This window comes from Erithacus rubecula, assembly GCF_903797595.1.
Source record: "Erithacus rubecula genome assembly, chromosome: 4".
Classification (NCBI taxonomy): Eukaryota; Metazoa; Chordata; class Aves; order Passeriformes; family Muscicapidae; genus Erithacus; species Erithacus rubecula.
In genome coordinates, this window is record NC_136686.1 from 29,241,165 (window position 1) to 29,261,073 (window position 19,909).

The following is a 19,909-nucleotide window of genomic DNA, read 5'->3' on the forward strand; positions in this document are numbered from 1 at the left end:
AGTTGGTTTAGCCTGCTCTATGTGTTGAAGAGCCCCAAGATTGCAGCATCAACAGCACAGATATGCCAGTAGAAATATATTTAAAGTAGAACTGGTTTTCACTAGATACTCCAATGAGAGCTGCATGAAGGTAAGCTCTTAATAAAAGCTAATTTTTCAGTACCAAGAGAAACTGAACAAGCACTTTAAATTATTACAGTAAGCATATCTACCCACACATTACCTTAATGCATCTTAATTATTTAAATACATAACCAGAAAATATTTGGAGAACAAATTTACTTAACAGTCAATAAAGAGTTAAGTAAATACAGAAGTCTAAACACTCTATACAAGGATAAAGAAATAAAACTTATTTTTTATTTTCTGCATTTAACATCAATAAACAAAGTCTTGCAAAATAAAGACTACTTAAACCACGATTCATTCCCAGTGTAATTCAAGACATACAGCTGAATGAAAATGAGTAACTGAACATTCTTTAAAATAAATTAACACAACTAACCACACTGTGATGTATTGTGGAACACCTGACAGTGAGACAACCAATTGTCCTACCTGGGCTGTTTCAGAAGCCAAGCTTTTCCTCTGTTCTGCTGATTTCTCTATGGCTTCACTAAGAGATTTGGCATACTGCACCATGGCTTTCAATTGAGAATCAGTCAAAACCCAAAGCAAATCATCCAGAATCAGAACCAGTTTGGATGCCACAACATTACAGTCTTTTAACTGTAAAATAAAAATTTTAAGAAGTTGAACTAAGTACTTACATTTCTTACATTAAAAATATTGGGTTAAGAAAAGTTACATGCAAAAGGCAGTAAAAACATTTTTTATTTTAAATTTTATTCCTCTCATTAACTAAGAAGTACCTAAGACACAACATATTTATGCCTCACTCTATGTATTTGGCATGCACCAGATATTAAACTGCTGCATTTATCTAAATGTAAGTAGTGTAAATATTACCTGAATCTAGAGAGATAAAAGAACAAGTTTCATCATAAACAAAGCTCTGCAGATCAAAACACTTTATTAACAGGACCTTTAAAAGGTCTTCATTTTCAAAATCTGCCTGCAGTATTTCTTGTAAACTCTACAGTCTTACCAGTTACATGTGATTATAAATTTAGTTCAGGGAATTCTACATTCAATATGGCCTAAATTTAAAATCTTTACTATGTGCATGTTTGGATTAAGAGCATGAGTTACAAATTAAACATAAAATAATACTTCAAACTTTTCAAGTTTACCCTTCTTTTAAGCGTGACCCTAATTTTTGATTGGTTAGTAATCAGTCGAACTGGAGCACTCATGATTTCATGCTTAGAACTCTGGATTGCATCAGCTTCTATTCTGATCATCTGCCAGTTGATTTCTTTAAAAGTCAAAACCTTTAAAGACATAAAAAAGAGAAAAACATCTTGATGTAATATGACAGTTACTTGCACCTGGCCCTGTGCATTTATATATGTACATACACAAACTCACATGAGACATACAAACAGAACAAATACAACTCACTTGTTACTCCACTTAAAGGTGGAAGCCCTCACCCTACTTGTCACAGAAACATTAAGCTACTTCCAAGCAGGCTGAGGTAAACAAGCAGCATTTAAAATATTCAGCAGAAAATAAAGGTCACAACTATTGCATACTAGACTGCTTTTGGGAGAGGAAAAAAAAAAAGATTGCGTAGTTTAGTTTCAAAATGTTAAAAAGAAAAGAGCAGGAAGAGAAGGGAAGAAAAGCTACAGGATAGAGAGGTTTTTTTGGAGTGTTTTATTTCAATTAACAGAGAAAGTTAAACACTGAGCACACTATATGCCATGCAGACCCCACAAGTTCTGAATCCACTACATGGATTTCTAGAAGACACAGCAAGCAAATGTTAACATAATGAATCATATAAGAGCATCAAGTACAGCTGGACACTGATAATCAAATATGGAAAAATGAGTGACTGTCCAGCAGGAACATCATGGAGAACATCAAATGAACAGGTCATCAATAGGGAAAAATAGTAATTCTAGTTTACCAAAACTCCTTCCTACATGGTTTAGATGATGGGATCAAGTTCCCTCAGTAAATTCACAGACATGAGTAAGGTGGGAGTGTGTTGATGTGCTGAAGGGTAGGAAGGCACTGAAGAGGGATCTGGACAGTTTGGATTGATGGGTCAAGTGCAATTTTATGATGTTCAACAAGGCCAGGTGCCAGGTCCTGCACTTGAGTCACTACAACCACAGGCAGCAGCACAGAGGGCAGAGTGACTGTTCAGTTTTGGGCCCCTCACTTCAGCACAGACACAGAGGTGTCTGGAGCATGTCCAGAGAAGGTGAAGGGTCTGGAGCACAAGTCTTATGAGGAGCATCTGATGAAGATAGCTGGAGAGATGGAGGCTCAGAAGTGACCTTATTACTCTCTACAACTGCCTGAGGGGAGACTGCAGAAAGATAGGGGTTGGTCTCTTCTCCCAGGCAGGATACAAAACAAGCAACAGGACAGGAGGAAATGGCCTCAAGCTGCACCAGGAGAGTTAAAGTAAGGACAAGAGGAAGAATTTATTCACTAGAAGGGTGGTTAAGCATTGGAATGGGCTGCCTAGGGAAGTGATAGAGTCACCATCCCCAGAGAGTTTCAAGAAATGACTGGACACAGCACTTAGTGCTATGGTTTAGTGGGCATGGTGACATTTGGTCAAATGTTGGATTCAATGATCTTGCAGGTTTTTTCCAACCTTAATGATTCTATGATTACTCTCTGAAGAAAGGATCAGCCATGAGTAAAGGGCAAGATGGAAGAATTTGTTTGGTATGTGTCTAATTCTTCACGTTTTTCTCCTCTTATCAATTTGAAAACCTTACAGCACATGTCCTGAGAACATACACAGAGACTTAATAAAACATATCCTGTGTGTCTGGAAAGGAGGTACACTCTGTCAAGTGAGCAAGATGGAAAGTGCAGTGCAAAGCACCCTGAAACACTGTTTGCAGAAATGCAGAGTACCTACCCTCCTCATACAGGAGATGTGTGATCAAAAGCTGCTAAAAGTATTCTAAGGAGATTACTTATTATATTAAGAATGTAGCTACAATTTGCTACTAACAAATCATTCACTGTAATTTCTAGAAATTTGTTTCTGGTATTAATTGCACTAAGAGGAACACTCCCCAAGGAAAGCTCTGTTGTGTACAAGTCAACTGTTCAGAATCAAATTCTTCCTAAAAACCACAAAACCAAAAAACTACCAATACAAAACTCCATCTAGTCAAACTTTAATTCTTCCCATTCTTCATTAACATGGGAGCATAAGCATACACGTCATGTGCAGAAAAGGAAAACTGTCAGAAAAATAGTTTTCAGCTTCTTACCTCTGTGGTATTTTTAACTGATATTCTCTTGGGGTTTCTTTTCCTACATAAAAATTACCTACCAGATTCCTTAACTCTGGAGTAAGTTGGCCAGATGTATGATGCTAAAATAAGTTGCCCTGAATACAATATTTAGAATCAACCTTGCACTCAGTATACATTTAAGTTTGCTTAGCTGGGAAAAGGCAAATGAAGTGGGAAAGTACTGTTCATACAGTAGAAACATATACATTTTACTGCCATTACTTTTATACATACATATATATATATATATATATATATATATATATATATATATATGTATGTATGTATGTGTATATATATATGTATGTATGTATGTATGTATATATATATATGTATGTATGTATGTATGTATATATATACACACATATGATTTAGGTATTCCAAGAAAAAAATTGCACAAGAACTTAACTAAATTTCATTTTAATCTGCTGTAGAAAAAGAAAATCCTTACCAGGAAGCCCTCACAAGGAAATAAATAACTAATTTAAACTTCTAAAATATGATTCCTGTCATTATTATTACTGTAACTACTAATGACAACAACAATAACAAAACCAGCACAACTTCTTATCCTTCCATACTTAATATACCATTCTTTCTTCTTTCAGTCTCCAAGTCTGGCTCAGTTTGCATTTAGAATAGTCACATACTTGGAGAATGTAAGAGGGAAACCTGCTTGCCCCAGTCTTTGTTCTTGCCTAAGCATCCACGTTGGCCATTTGATGTGACTCTCACCACCATTTTTACATATTTGTGCTCCTAGAGGACAACTGAAATTACTGAGCACAGAATGTCTCCATTCCCAGTCATGGCATGTTCTCTACCCTGTAAAAGGCTGCAATTTAACTTTCTCCTTTACCACAAAAACAAGAGAAAAAAGTTAGTAAAAGGTATTATTTACCTCTCCACGTTGAGCTTCTTGTATTCTGGTAAATCTAAGGTCAGCATGTTCCCAGTTTGCATTTACACTATATATTCTCAGCTGGGAAAGTTCAAATGAAGCATTAAATGCTTTTGCACCAATCCTTATTATAATGGAGTTCACAGAAACTGAAATGCCTTCTACCACTTTTTCAGCAAAGCCATACTCACTAAAAAGTGAAATGCCAACATATTAAATATAAACCAAGTGAAAGGGCACAAAATTAAACAGATTACATAAATTATGGAACAGATGTTAAAAAAAAAATAAAGTTACTAACATATTCTAAAATTAGAAACTTTTGCTCACTACTCTTGATGCAGTTTACAACAATTTTCACTCTGTGAGACTCATCTCTACATAGGTAAAGAACATGTATTTGACCAGGATCAATCTACACAAAGTATAACAGTTAATCCAATCCTTCCATGTTACAATATAAGGATGTATGTATTATATGCTATTATACATACTTAAAAATAGCAGTCTACATCATTATCAGAAAGCTTACTCTTCTTTATGCATATATAAGGAGTAATTGATCTCAAATTAATTACTTGACAATTCCAGTCTGGTTAGTATTTATGTCTACGAGCCAAATTATTTTGCCCATTAAAAATAATAACTTTTAGATACTCAAAGTAGTATAAAGTATTTGCTTTATTTTGTTCTATAAAGAAAGGCATCCTAAATGGTGGTTACACACCTACAGCAAATCAATATGCATTCCAGTATTAAAAAAGATTAAGCTGTTGCAAATAATTTTTAAATAAAAATCTTATATGTTTTGAATATGTTAGGTTAGTGTATGGAAAACTGAATATTAAATATTATTTTAATACCTAAAAATTTTCACCCTTTTGTTTTCCAGGGTTTTTATCTGCTTGTTTTAAAAAAACACTTGTGTGGTTTGCCATTCCTTTTTCAACTTTCATTCTACACAAAATCTCTATGGCAGTGGTTTCTAAGTCGTACCTTAGGCAACACAGAGGCCCATGAACTATTTCTACACATTGCACAGAAGTTACAACAAGATAACAAACTGTATCATCACATTCATTTCTCTGTATATAGGTCCCTGTGACGACAGAAAACTGTTTTGAGTCCATGTAAAGGAAATGACTGGGGTGTGGAGAGACAAAAATCATTGATGTAATGTTGTCTTCTCTCACCAAATTGCATAAGTTTTGGGCTACACAGTATGCATGAAATCTCTCAGTAAGAATCAGCTGATACAATTAAGGAAACTGAACTTTAAAACACTGCACTAACAAACCCTTAAAACTCTTAAGACCAAACAAATGAAAAGAGAAATTTTTAAAACCCACAAGAACATGATATGAATTTTACAAAAAAGATGAAGGTAAGATATCATTCATTTTTAAAAAAGTTAATATCAATTAAACTCAGTAAATATCTGACATAGCAGGTGCACCCCTATGAAATGCACCTTGCAAGCTCCATGCCTAGTTCACATGTTCTCTCCAGGCCTGGGTCTGGATAGCTCCATTATCACTTTGCACACAGGCAATAAAATAAAATTTTAGGAGATGGAAATGGCAAGCTGCAACCATATATACTTCTGAAAATTTGCAATTGATCTGTTTTATACAATTACAAACCTTTTTTGACCAATTACATGTAAGTACCATCACTGACCTCTGCCCAGATGCAGTTGCTATAGGAGAGGGTCCATTAGGGGCACGTGGCTCTTCACATGTGCTCATTTCCATTACAACTTTATCTAAGGACTTGACAAACAAAACAAAACAAAAAATTGGAGACCTTAGAGGTAATAAAGTAAATAGATGACATATGAAGAACAAAAATCCAAATGAAAAAAGGTCACTTAAGAATTTTTTCTGAAATATACATAAAATATTTCCCACCATGCCAATTTTTCCATAAACTTTTGCAATGCATTATAATTATCTTTTTTTAACTTTTTTCTATTTTTTAAAATTTTCTGAGTTCTAACATACATTCCCAGTGTTCCCATGAAATACTCTATCATGAAATTCTTGATCCCTGAATATTATTTATCCAGCACATACATTTTCAAAAATCTCATTTTAAAATGCACGATTTAATATATAGTCATCTGAATTTTCTATCCATATATCTGTTCTTTCAATGAAATACTTAATGTAAGCTGATTCAAAGCACAGCAGTTAAAACTTTTTCCCTGTCTAATTATAACTTTCTGAATTCCCCCACTTATGCTCTTAGGTCAGACAAACACCAAAAATTCCTTTGTTCTCAATTTAAATTTTTCATTATTCAACCTGCTTCGGCTACTAGATTATCTTCATATTGTGTTAATCATGCCTGTTGTCATAATCTGCTTACTTCACATTTTTCTGTGCTACTCTTATCCACGAAAACCTGGCTACAACCAAAAACTTCATGAACTGTCTAGTCTGGATTTATTGATACTTCACTGTATTTTAATGCTTAAAGGGAAGCAATAGTTGTTAGCAGTAAATGTGGACATTGCTAAAAAAAATAATTTTGAAATCTCAATTATTATCTTGCCTTGAAAACAACAGAGAAAAAAAAAACCCAAGAAAAACCCAATTCCTTAGTCTGAGGATGGTGGGAAGCCAAGATTTCTCCTAGTTATCCTAACAGTTTTGGATGTTTGACTACTCTTTTAAGAATTCCCTTTATTACATGACTAGTGCACAGAACAACAGAACAGTGATTCAAGGAGATTGTGCAATATAAAAAAAGAGGTAACAAAGAATGCCTGGGAAGCAGATCTATGTCTTTTCTCACTATCAACTACTGTACTTGGATAAAGGAAAACTGCTGCAGATTGTCCTTGGGGCTCAAAATGACTCCTCAAAACAATTTTGTTTATCATGCAAAACCAGAACTGGGTTGTGAACAAAGATAACAGTATGTGCCACTACTTTAACAGATTTATTCTTACAAAGGGCAACTCAGCTCAGTGAAAGGCCCTTTGGCTAGTCAGTGCATTCTAGTTACCCAGTAAGCTGTGCAAACAGAGGATGCTATTCCAACTTAATTCAACTCTCAGTAGCAAAAATATCCCCCTTCCCTGCCTCTGTCAAAACAGCAGAAGTTCAGTGATGTAATGAAGGGCTGACGTTTGGAATTTGGGCCACTGAATTCACTTTCCTTTAGAAATCAAAAAGGCTGTTGTACAATCTATAACTAAATAGTAAACTTTTGTCACCTACTTAATGCACTTGTTCAAGGAAACCTTTATGTAAAAAAGGTTACCTTGAAAATTATCTTAGCCTCAAAGAGTGCTAATGTAAGTTCAACAGGAGCAAAGCAAACAGCGCCTTCCTACCATAGGTCAAAGTATGTCATGCTTAAGAATAGCACAGCTTAAACCAATTTCCTAATTTGGCATTTGCATCTTGTAGCCAAGAGGTTGAATCATCTTCAGCATTACCAGACTTTAAGTTCTGGGTGTCAGGAAGAAGCAGTACAGGCATCAGTACATTCCAACTGGGTCACTAGCAAATGCATCAATTATTTAAAACAACATGTCTTTCCCAAGTCTGATTCAGAGTGAAGGAATTATAAGCATATTCACTGGAAGACTGGGAAACATGACAGCTAAAGGAATATCCACCCTTAAGCAAATGCAATTGAGAAAGTCATCAAATAAATTACTTCTGGTGCTACCCCAACTGCTAGTATATTTTAAAATAAAGAACAAACAGAAACAAATGCAAGGATTAACAAGGCTTCTAATTGTTGTGGAGTCCTATTTACACATTTTTACCTCCTATTTATATCCAAGCTGAACCCTAGGTAGTTACAAAAACCCTATAAATGCTAGTGTGTCAAACTTGCTATAGCCGAGATCACTGTGTAACTTACAAATGTAGAATTGAGAAGTCCCAGAAAAGACAGCTCCAAAAGAAAGGCAGGAACTTGTAAAAGGGGTTAGTTGGACAAATAACTACCCTTCAGGTAAACCCCAATTAACATATAATGACTAAAAACTTGAATGACTAAAATGAGCTAATGGCCAAACATTACAGTGATTATACTGAAGCCACAGGTTAGGAAAGCAAACCTACCAAGGAAATCATTAACCTTGATCTGCCTTGATGTGCTGCTACCCAGAGGACACTTAGTAAAGGCCTGTTAATGTTTCAGTTATTTCTAGATCACATCAAGAGAACTATATAAATATTTGATATAGGTTCTACTATACACAGTACATTTCAGACTTTATTTCAGAGCTCACCAAAGAGATGGGATGTGTTTTCAATTTTGTCCATGGTATCTGCAAGAGAAAACACTATTCTAAAGCAAATTAAATATTAAAAACACAGTAAAATAAATTACACAGAATGTGTTTTAGGCATACAAATTATATTTCCAACTTCTGAACTTAGCATAATATTACTTTCAAAATACTAAGTTCATCTGAACATACTATATGGTAACTTTATACACACACTAGGTGTTAAAAACTTTGAACTTCAAAATATACTTATTACCAAACAGAAAAACAGAGGAATAAAGTAGAATCTGTCTCTTTAACAGTGAGTTGACAGGTATCAGAAAAAGCACCACTGCCTTATATATTCTTTTGTTCAAGAGGAAAGAAAATCGACATTTCCTTTGTTGACCTACAACTGATTGGATACCTGCAACAAAACATCAAGTTCACATCCAGAAAAATCAGGACAATCTCCCATAGTGGGGGAAAAAAAAACAAAACACCAAAGTACAGCAAAAAAAACCCATAAACAACCCCTACCAAAAGACTTAGGACATGCTAATATTTGACCATATTGTAACTTCAGTCAAGAAAAAGCCACACTTCACTTCTTAATCCCACATTCATAAAATGTGGTAGAGATTATGAACATAGTTTCAAATATTAGCAGCCACAATGACCAAAAACACAGTATCTACTAGATTTACTGTGTTTCCCACATTTCCCACAGAGATGGCAATCCCTCGGAAAGGTATTTTTGGAAATGGGAACAGAACAAGAGAGAAAGCAATAAACGAAGAAGAGTGAAGAGAGAACACACATGAAAGAGAATAATAAATAATTATGATGGACTAATTACCATGAACAAACACAAACTTTTATTTCTACCTCATTTTCAAAACATTTAGGAATGAATTCTATTCAGGAAGAAAATTAAAAATAATCGCTCTTATTTTCATTATTTCCAGATGTATTTTCTGACATCACATGAGAAACAAAAATAACAAAGATAATAATTGCTGATAAAATCTTTATTCTTCTTTAAAATTTTATCAAGCACTTATCACAATTTCCTACTAATACAAAGTTGCTTGAAAGTTTACAAAGAAGAGTGAAAAGAAGAAAGATTTGGTTAATTACCATTCCAGCACAATAAAACACTCACCCTAATGGATGCTTTATTACAAAACACCTTGTTTATTGCCAGCCATGTTGGCAGATCCAGCATGTTCTGGAGAACCTCTTGATCCAGCTCTAAATTGGTCAGCTGACCTTCCCCCTTTAGCGTGCTCAGGTTGATCTTGTCAGGTGACAGATTTTTGGTGAACCTAAAAACAAATACACCTTAAGTAAATATATATAAAGCAATCTAAGCTATCCTGAATATCAGTGACAATTTAACTTAAACCAATAGTCTGGGGTAAAGAAATTTTAGATAAATTTCACCCTGGAAAGAAACGGTACGATGGAATTGATTTGTCCCTCTAATTTTTTTCAACTCATTACCTCAATTTATAAATACATAAACAAAAATATATTGTGAGATACCTTCTAATTTTTGTGTCACTCAGAATAACAAATGATACTTGACTCAAACAGCTGAACTCCTTATTTTAAACTATATAAATTAGAGCTGAATTTATCTCACTCTAACTTTTTGAAGGGAGAAAAAAAATCTCAAACCCCTAAAATTACTGTCATAAGCAGTACCTTCCTATATATTTAGTTAAAATCAAAATTAGAAATACACATACACACACATAGCAGCACGAGATATACAAAATACTAGATGAAAACTTGAAAGCTCAGTATGATATCCATGCAGTACAAAGTGAAAGTATTTGAAAGTGTAAATTGCTTTTTATTTCAAAGGCACTAAGATTTGCTGAGACAATGAAACAATCTGTGTGACTGTGTCAAATGGTTCACATCCTTGTGAGACAATGTGACAGAGCCCATGGGTTCTCTGCCTTCAAGCCAACAGCTGTAGCTGCATCCAGCACAAGCTAAGAACAGGCTGTACGTTACCACACTTTCAATCTGCCATGAAAAACTTTCTGAAAATTAACTAAGTCTAGCTTTACAAGATTAGATAATAGAAAATACTGCTGCTGGCTTTATGCTTTGTGACTTTTCCCACCAAAATCTCCTGGTGCTGCTATTGTCCAGGCAGAGAGCCAAGGGGTTTGTCTGTCCTCAATGATGGAACATCACCCTGCAGCAATGCCCCAGGAGGTGCAAATCCAGCATTTCCTTTCCATTCAAGAGACCAACTTCTAACTGAACTACAAGGTCCTCATTAAGTCTGATACTGAAGGGAATAGTGGGAGAAGATGAAGAAGGTTTGGTAGGCAAGCTTTTCCTCTTAACAGTTTCCAAGTATAGCTTGAAACAGTGCAGGCATTTTTTGAGTCCAACTGCCTTACTCCATTCCCAGGATGGTTAGCTTTGAAAATGCATTTACCTAGCCTGACAAAATGCAAGCAGTACATATTTACAAATAATACTAGACATGTGTCTTATGACAGCCATAAATTATCCACAAATGATGAGATTTAATCTGTGAATAATATAGTTCCATATTTTCACTACTAAAAATATATTGAGACAAGGCTATTGGTAAATTATTTTCCTTGGCAACTAATGTACTTCTAAATGCTCTGTTTAGACACATGAGCAGAATAAAGGACTTGAATTATTTTGTTTTCTGTTCACCCTTTTTTCTTGCTATCAATAAGAAAGAATAATGGCAAGAGCTAAATAACCCTCCTCATTAAAACAACCTCTCAGTAACTGCAAAATATAAAACTTCTTATCTCAGAAATCATTGCAAAGTGTCATCTGACTCAGGTTGTACAAAATTCCTAGAAGAAAAAAAGCAGCCATTGAGTGTTTTCAGTCACCCAGTAGTACCTCTCAGTCTTGGCTTTCTAGGTAAGGGTCAACATTAGAATTACAAACTGATGTCATTTTGAAGTCAGATTTACACATCAAACACAAAACCATTCTGCCGTTACACACAAAGTCTGCTGAGACTCATGCTCTATGAAAGAAGACCCCCTCAGAGTACCCTGCTGCTCAGCCACACCAGAAATGCCTCTCAGCTAGGAGACAGATCTAAGCATTATCCTGGTCACAGCTGCAGACACATCGCAGCAAAACATACAGGACCTACAGAAAGTGTTCAGAAAAAGGTTTTCAGAACAAGAAAGATACCAAAATACCATTAAGGAGAAGAATGGCAACAGCAAAGTAATTTTTTAGTTACTTTCGATATCCTTCAAACAAACAAAATAGAAAATCGTCTCTCTCAACAGGGAGCAGAAGGAGAGGGGAAAAAAATTCAAGAAGGACCATCACTTTTTCAATATACATTTTTTTTATTTCTTCCAAGAGTGTTGCTTTGAATTTATTTGCTCTCCTGCAGTCAGTGAAAAGAAAAATGTTCTAAGTGCTGCTTCATTCAGAAGAGACATACATAAGAGGATCTCTACCTGTTAAGACTATCCTTCATGTCAGAAGTCATGGAAGGAAACTCTCAACATGTGAGCAGTGAGAAGATATTCTTAGCTAAACTGTTTATATTACAGATTGAGTTTCAATTTCACAAACTACATTTCCTTTCTCAAAGCATATCTGATGTTTGAATTATGTGATAGTATGGATTTCAATACAGTTTTAATATTGAATTGTACAAGTACAATAATAATGCTGTAAAATACTTACAGTTTAAATGCAAGAATCCAGAAATAGGAATTTATCAATATCACAAGCTGCCTGACATAGCTCCCTTGGGTACATCTACACACATGCACTAAATATTCCTATACAGTTACAGATACAGTTCAGCCTTAATTTACAAAGTACAGACTAAGAGTTTAGTGAAAAGCATAAAAGACTGCACACTAACATTGCAGGATTAAGAATCAAAGAGGAGTAAATTACATTCAACATATTTTGTCAGGACCACAACAGTTCTTTCAGATCTCTCCCTCTAAAATAACTCAAAACCTACATAAAAGATGCATTTATTTCCTTGCCTAAAATATTTATTTTCTAAAGGTTTGTTTGTAACACCACAGGCTTGGAGCTCTGAATGGAGCTGGACTCCACCATGCTGGCAGGGAAATTGGCCAAGGAGCTGAAAACAGAAACAAAAAAAAGCCCAAAACAGGTAGAGAAGATGGGAAAATACTTTTCTGAAGTCACAAACTTAGGGTTTTTATATGGAAGGCCAGAAACCACAGGAAGCTTAGAGCTGTGCTCCCCAAAGGTTAGGAGTTAATACCAGGTACCTTGTCAAGTTTGAGAACAGAAACTCCAACCTTTGGATTTAGTAGAGAAATAAGAGAAGTCTGGATCACATTTGGACACAGATTCTCAGCTGCTTTGCACACCTCCTGAACATATAATCATTTTCCCCAGCTCTACCATGTGCCTCCCTGCTTTTTTAATAAAATTTACTCAGCGATATGACTCTAAATATATGCTCTAATCATGACCAATAATTAAATCACAGTGCGTGCTGCAAGTTTTGATTATGTCCTTGTTATGAACTCAAACTACTTAAACAACAAGCTCTGAAAAAGGGAAGCATGACCTACTAAGCACTGGCAACTGGATCAATAACAGAACAGCAGAAATGAAACATGAAGATAACTGGATTGTTTTTACTGTTTCACTTGGTGTAATCATGTTATTTGATCACTAAGGAATATTACACCATTCCTGAAACAAGAAAAATGGTCTTTTTCAATTGAGTTTCTCAGGAAGTTGTTTGCTTCCTATCACTCTAAGTTGCAGAGTGAAGGAGGTCTACTACCATTCAGCTCACTATACCACTTCAAATTTTAAGACTTCAAGTAGAAGAATAGAAGGAACTCTCAGTCAAATTTGCCACAGAAACAAAGTATTAGGAACAGTGTATACTGTTACAATTGAGTTCCTCTCATCCAGCCTAGCACCACAAACCATAGCTGATTTTAAGTAACTGGCTTGATCAAGTACACCCCTCACTACCTTCTTACACCCTCCAACATCAATTTGTACACAAGGCATCACCCCTTTACCTATCAGTATTGTGGCCACTCCACACAAATGCCTACATGTTTTATCTAATCTCACCTTGAACATCTGCAGCATTGTCAGGTGTGTATTTGGTGTTTGAGTGCAAGATGGAGAACCCTCCATGGCCTGCATTACCTGCTGCAAAGCACTTTGTGAAGGTGCTCATTGCCCAACCCTCTGGAGCAGGACAGAGCATTTCCTTGTCTACACACCCAGCCTGGACCCACTGCTCTTGGGCTGGCCATGAGTTACAGCACACTGGGTAAGTCCAAAATACCACCTACAACTCTACAGCTTCAGGGCTACTTTTCAGGCTGCTATATAGGAGCTCAAGCACCTAACAGTACCATGCTTTTTGACCTATCATAGTCTAAAGACAGATCTTCCTTTCCAGGGAAATCACTAATCAGGACCTTGGCTCAATGAGCAACCTGTATTTGTGTAACATATCTGGTGCAGTATCACACCAACCCCTTATCCATCCCATTGTAGGAGCCCAGAACAACACATCTGCTTTGCTGACACTTTCAAACAATTCCTTCAATTTCATCACAACACAGAAGGGCTTCAGCACAGACTCCCACTCCAGGTGACTTCCTAAAGACATCTTAGTACACTCTTATGCACTTCAAGACCCGTTCCACATTTTCTCAAATTCTGACATCCCCACCAAGTCTCTTGACAGCATATAATGCTTCCTCTAGTTAATTCTGTAATAACACATATAGGAAATTATTTTCTTTCCATTTAGAAAAGCTGTATTGCTTGCTTTTTGGGTACAGGCAGAACTGAGACAGCTGCTGTTATCAATGGTTATTATCTAATTATGTGTCATGAAGCAGATCTGCGCAGACACAGCCAAGCACTGTGAATAAATGAGGGGCTTGCACTGCACAAATGATAATCATGTTGCAAGCAAAACATTGCTCAAGCAATTTACCTTTCATTTACAATAAACCCTCACACAGACCAATATTAAGCTTTTCCATTCCATGAGTCTTTTCACATCAAGCAGAGAAATGGCCAATGTGATCAAACTCAAAGAACTTTACTCAAACATGACAATCCTATACATCAGGCCTTATGATATATGAAGTACAAGATAACATAAAATCCTGAATATATCAAACATTGTGTGGCAATGCATATACAACTTCCCCAATTTGCTTATACTTGATAACTATTAAATTCCATTTAAAATACAACGTTCTAATGCCTAATGCAAAAAAAAAAACCCATTTGATGAAATATAACTGCAGAAATTTAAAATCATTAAATAATGATAAAGTGTAAAAGCATAACAATACCTGTTTTTTGGAAACTGCATCATTTATTTTTATGCCATTAGCAGGTATCTTTTTTAGTGTTAACTGATTAGATCTCACAAAAAAATAAGATCTTTTGATAATATATTAACTATAAGAACCTTTTTAATTTAAAAAAGAAAAATAAAATCAGTCACTTTCTTCTGTAAACTAGTTAAAGAGCTGACCAATCCATTAAATATATCAATACAGAGGAAATACATAATAAGTAATGCAGAGGAATTAAGTAGATGCAAATAATAAACAGTAAATGTCATACTGCCTAAAGATATGGGAAAATACCCAGATTACATTTAGAAATTACACACAGAGGTATGTTTATAATGGGATTGCTGATTCAGTTCACAAACCCATTTTGCAAGTTTAGTTTAGGACTTACAAAAACCCCAAAGAAGCCAAAACACACAACTGCATAGCAAACGATTATTTTTTGCAGAATTTTAAATTAAAAAAAGAAACAGAAGTAGAAACCCAAGCAACATTTTATAGAGCTCATTTCACTCCAAAATTGATAAAAATACATACCACCTCTTACATTTACTCTACGAAGGTGGGAGAGGGGAAGTTACCTGAGGGCAAGGTATTCAGACATAAGGCCCCTATTCCTGGTGAAAGCAAGTGGTCAGTTGCCACGGCTTCTGAGAAGCTTCTGGGACTCATTTTGGTAGTAAGGATATTCACAGCAAACCAATCTCCACCAGAGCCAGCTGGGATCGCTGCAGGGAACGGGACACAGGGGACACACAAGGGATCAAGTTCAAAGGGAAAAAGGAGTGATACAATAATGTAAGAGAGGTTTAGCTGAAGATAACTGTAGTTACAACAGTTTGTTACACATCATGACACTACAGAATTCAAAAGGAAACAGATTTCTGTAAAACACTAGATTGCTGTGAGAGGATCCCTTGCTGTCTGATACTACAGTGCTGGAGCCCTGTTTAATAAACAGCTTATGAAGAAAATTTTAATCATGCAGAAAAGATTTATATAATGTAGCCAAGTCATTTCAGAGATATCCAGTAAGTACAATTGGAAGATGACAGGAAGATAGCCCAAAGATGCAGCACAAGAGGGTTTTATCTTATTTTTAAATGGAAGACAACTTTTCAATTTTGTTTTGCCTAGCCTGAGATTTCTCACGCTATTTGTTCCTATTTACAGTGTTTCAACCTCAGCTATCCAAAATTCACACTAAAGAAACCTGACTCTAGAGATCCAGGGGAATGGGACTTCTGGATTTGTTTTTTTTTTTGGGGTGGTGCTGCAAAGACCTGCACATGTTTTGACAGTCTGATTTTGCAGGCTATGAAATTTTAGTACAATAAGGTCTCAAAAAAAAAAGTTCTCTGCTAACTGTCTTTACATCAAAGAGATGCCTCAGCTTAAATGTAATTAATTCCTACACTTTCACCCTTTTGGGTGCAATAAAACCCAAACATTTGCACAGTGAGCTGGTAGGTAGTTTGTTGGGATATCAGAACAGAATTTATGAGATTTATCACTAAGGTGAATTACAGATACCTAATTACAAATTATTCTTCTCAAGTCTCCAAACTCCCAGCAATGGAAGAAACTGCAACATGAGAACTGTTTCAGAAGTAGGCAACCACATAACTTTCAGCTTCCTGGATTGCTGGATCCAAGTGTTGCTTCTTTGGGAGTCAGAAGCAGCAAGCATCTCTGAGGGAAAAAAAAAAAAAACCCAAAATTCTGGTGTTCTCAAGCTAAATGGTAAAGATGCATGGCAGAGCATCTGTGCTGGGGACATTCTTCTTCCAGCAAGGCTCATGGATCCATCTGCCAGAGGCTGGAAGAACTAAAAAGCACAGCCCAGCTGGAGCTCTTTCCCCTCCTGTGTTTCCTTATCAAAAAAGAAGATAATGAAGGGATCTGAACTGTGGTTAGCACCTGCTCCACAAAGGTGTACTCCCTACAGGAGTTACTGGATTGAGAAACCTGGGTCGTTGTGCAAGTGGCCAAACCCAAGATACTCTTCATATAATTGAGTAATTGTCAGCAATTACTCTCATTATTTGCAAAAAAAACTGTGAAATAAATCACATCCTGTAAGCTTTTATAATTTCATTATTGTCTAATCAGAAATTACCTGATCTCCTTTGTCCAATCTTCCTGTAGAAAAAAAAAGAAAAAAATAAAACAAAACACCTTAAAAGCACCTCTCATTCTTGGAGTTGTTCAGTACAGATTTTAATCTGCTTAAAAATTAAAAACAAAAACCCCTCAAAACACTAAGGCATTGGCAGGAGAAATAACAAATTTCTAAAAAATATAACTGTGGGCTAGTTTTGATTTGTACATACTCCATAATCACTTGACTTTAAGAGACAATTTTATTCCTTACAGGCTTTATTTAAATATCCTCTTTTTCCCAGGGAATACTAGTGTGTCAGATACTTGAACAGAGCAATCTTCAGGATCATTTTCATTGTGAAACTTACTAGTATTCTGAGAACTCTTTAAATAATCACATACAACGAAAATGCTGCTAATAAATCTTCTTGATTGTGCAAATGTATTAGCTTTTATTATGTATGCACAAGAGTTGTCTGATTTCAACAAAGCTTCAGCAGAACTTTAACTGTGTGTCTGCAGAATTAGCAGGTAAATTTATAATAGATTTGCAAAAGTAACGTAAAACAAACTGAAAAGAAGTTAAATTCATTGAGTTCATTTTATTAACCCAAACACCACTGAAAGCTTAAGTGATCCTTCTGAGATGTAACACAAGATTTAATATCAAATCTCAATAAAGTTAACAATTAAGACTTTTATGAGAAAATGCATTATTGCTCATTTATCTCCAAAATACATGTATAATTTCATAAAGCAGCACGGCAATTTCAGTTTGAATTTTGAAAGATGTTCTGTTACAGAATCTTAAAATGCAATATGATGCAGGAAGATAGTAACAAAAACAAAAGAAAGTGAAAGATTTTTTTATTTCTATTGAAAAAAAATATTTATTGATTCCTTCACGCTCATCGCAACATTACCAACACATTCACACAGAAGAAATTGTTGGCATGAAGTCCCCACTTAAATACTGTAAGTATTGATCTTCAAACATAAGGGTATTTAAGAAGTACAGGATTACAGTAAAACTTTAAATTGCTCTTTCTCCTCCTTCTCATCTGCTGTCTCAAGCACTTCTGCTTTACTACCTGGAGTTTTTTAGGCTTATTCTTTCCCTAGGTGCAGCATTTAAGACAGACATAATGCTAACACTTTCTTCAAGCATTCAGATTCAGTAAAGAATCATTCAGAACAACAGAGATTATTATGTCTACATTGTGTTTTGCAATTTTCTCACATACTACACAAGGCAATAAAATCAGTCACCTAGAATACACTGCAAAATTAGTAAAAGGAAAGAGAGAAGGGAAAAGTACACACTTTGTGTGTACTTTGGCTGGCTAAAGGAATTGGCTAACTTTCACAAAGCTGAAGTGACACTGAAGTGGAATACATAAAACTGAAAACAAGCAAAAACCTACTTATTTTGCTACTAGCAGAATTTTCAAAGTTCATCCAAACAATTTTGTTCATTTACCAATAGGAAGGAAATAGCTCACTCTAGCCCAATAGAAGTGTTACACTGCTTTACTCTAAAAGGAGCCACCTCAGATCTCTTGAGAGGACAAAATTCCTCACCAGGCAGGCATGTGTGACTGGCATAAAAGCAGGTCAATATGCAGGGCAAGTACTTTGGTAGGATGTGTATCAGTGAAGTTGTACCAGATGACGTAGGATATCATCGTTTATATCAGGACCAGCCGATTCCTGACATCCATACAATTAGGATGCTATTCTTTGTACAACCATTCTTCATAGGAGCTTTAGAATGACTTCCCAACTATGAGATGAAAATAATTGTCACAAAACTCACTGCAATTTTCTTCTATTTAAATCTTAGTATGTTCACATCTATTGATTCAGATAAGCAAAAGCAAAGGTCTAAGTTCATGCAGAACATTAACTAATGACACAACTGAAAACAATTTCTCCCATACCAAACACTTTAAAACCTCTTACTGTTTCCTTCGTGGAAAATACTGAGTAGGATGCAAACTGTAACTTTTTTAATTTAACTATGTGTTTTCATTGATAAACTTAAGAGTTAATATCAATTGAGGTGAAAACTGTGGCTGCTTATTAGATAGGCAAAGTTTATAAGCTCTCCTTCATGTTTCTTACACATATCTTGATAAACAAAACTGTTTTTCACAGAAAGGCATGAATCATGCAGATACAGAGAAGACTCAGACTGCTCCTTAACTAGAAAGGGAATTTCAATGATTCTAAGAGTCAAAACTAAAAAACACCTGAAAACACCCTTATCCAAGTCTGAGTTAGTAATACCAGATCTCTCTGTATGTACCTTCCATCCAAATAGCCCAAGACTGAAACCCTTGCCATGGAGATAATCCCCTCACAACCAGAGACAGTGTTACACTAACACTACAGTGAACTTGCACAGGGCAATCTAGATTTCTCTTAGAAATCTTTAACATCATTGTTTCCATACACTTGTCCACCAAGTCTAAGAAAAAAGGAAGAATGCTGAAGGGTATCTGATATTATCACAGCAGAGCACTCAACAGAAACTCTTGCAATAAAAAGGTGCTGTTCAACAAGAAATCTCTCACCCACTGAAAATAGGTAACAGCACAAATGAAGACTCAACATAAATTTCAGTTCACTGGGGAAGACCTTTACACAGCAAGTAAGTGATCCCAACACTACAGAGAAGACTTCTAGAGATGGTGTATCTTTCCTGCCTTTTGTAAAGGATGATGCTGCTATCCAGACACTTGTTTCATTTTAGGGACATATGAAGTAGACACTAGGTCAACAGCATTCAGTAAAACCACACCTAACACAACCTGAACATGAGAAAAATTCAAGCCTCCAAATGGTAAACTCATTTCTTTAGTTTAGTTGATACATTTAGTTTCACATCCTA

The 19,909-nt window shown here is 35.5% G+C and overlaps 1 protein-coding gene across 3 annotated transcripts in view; it reads right to left on the bottom strand.

Annotated features, from left to right (window-relative positions):
* Positions 1–19,909, bottom strand: part of BLTP3B (bridge-like lipid transfer protein family member 3B) — a 47,010-nt gene that overhangs the window by 24,085 nt on the left and 3,016 nt on the right. For 2 of the 3 annotated variants that reach the window (XR_013774151.1, XM_079304858.1), the window contains exons 2-7: positions 9,699–9,861; positions 8,555–8,593; positions 5,980–6,071; positions 4,300–4,489; positions 1,254–1,394; positions 559–729 (exon numbers count right to left, since the gene is read on the bottom strand). Coding sequence is in view for 2 of the 3 variants with exons in the window: in XM_079304858.1 (XP_079160984.1) it covers positions 559–729; positions 1,254–1,394; positions 4,300–4,489; positions 5,980–6,071; positions 8,555–8,593; positions 9,699–9,861 (796 nt within the window). In the remaining variant the exon portion in view is untranslated. Of the gene's footprint in view, positions 1–558; positions 730–1,253; positions 1,395–4,299; positions 4,490–5,979; positions 6,072–8,554; positions 8,594–9,698; positions 9,862–15,494; positions 15,642–19,909 lie in introns of all 3 variants that reach the window. The other variant, XM_079304859.1, reaches the window with a different exon arrangement.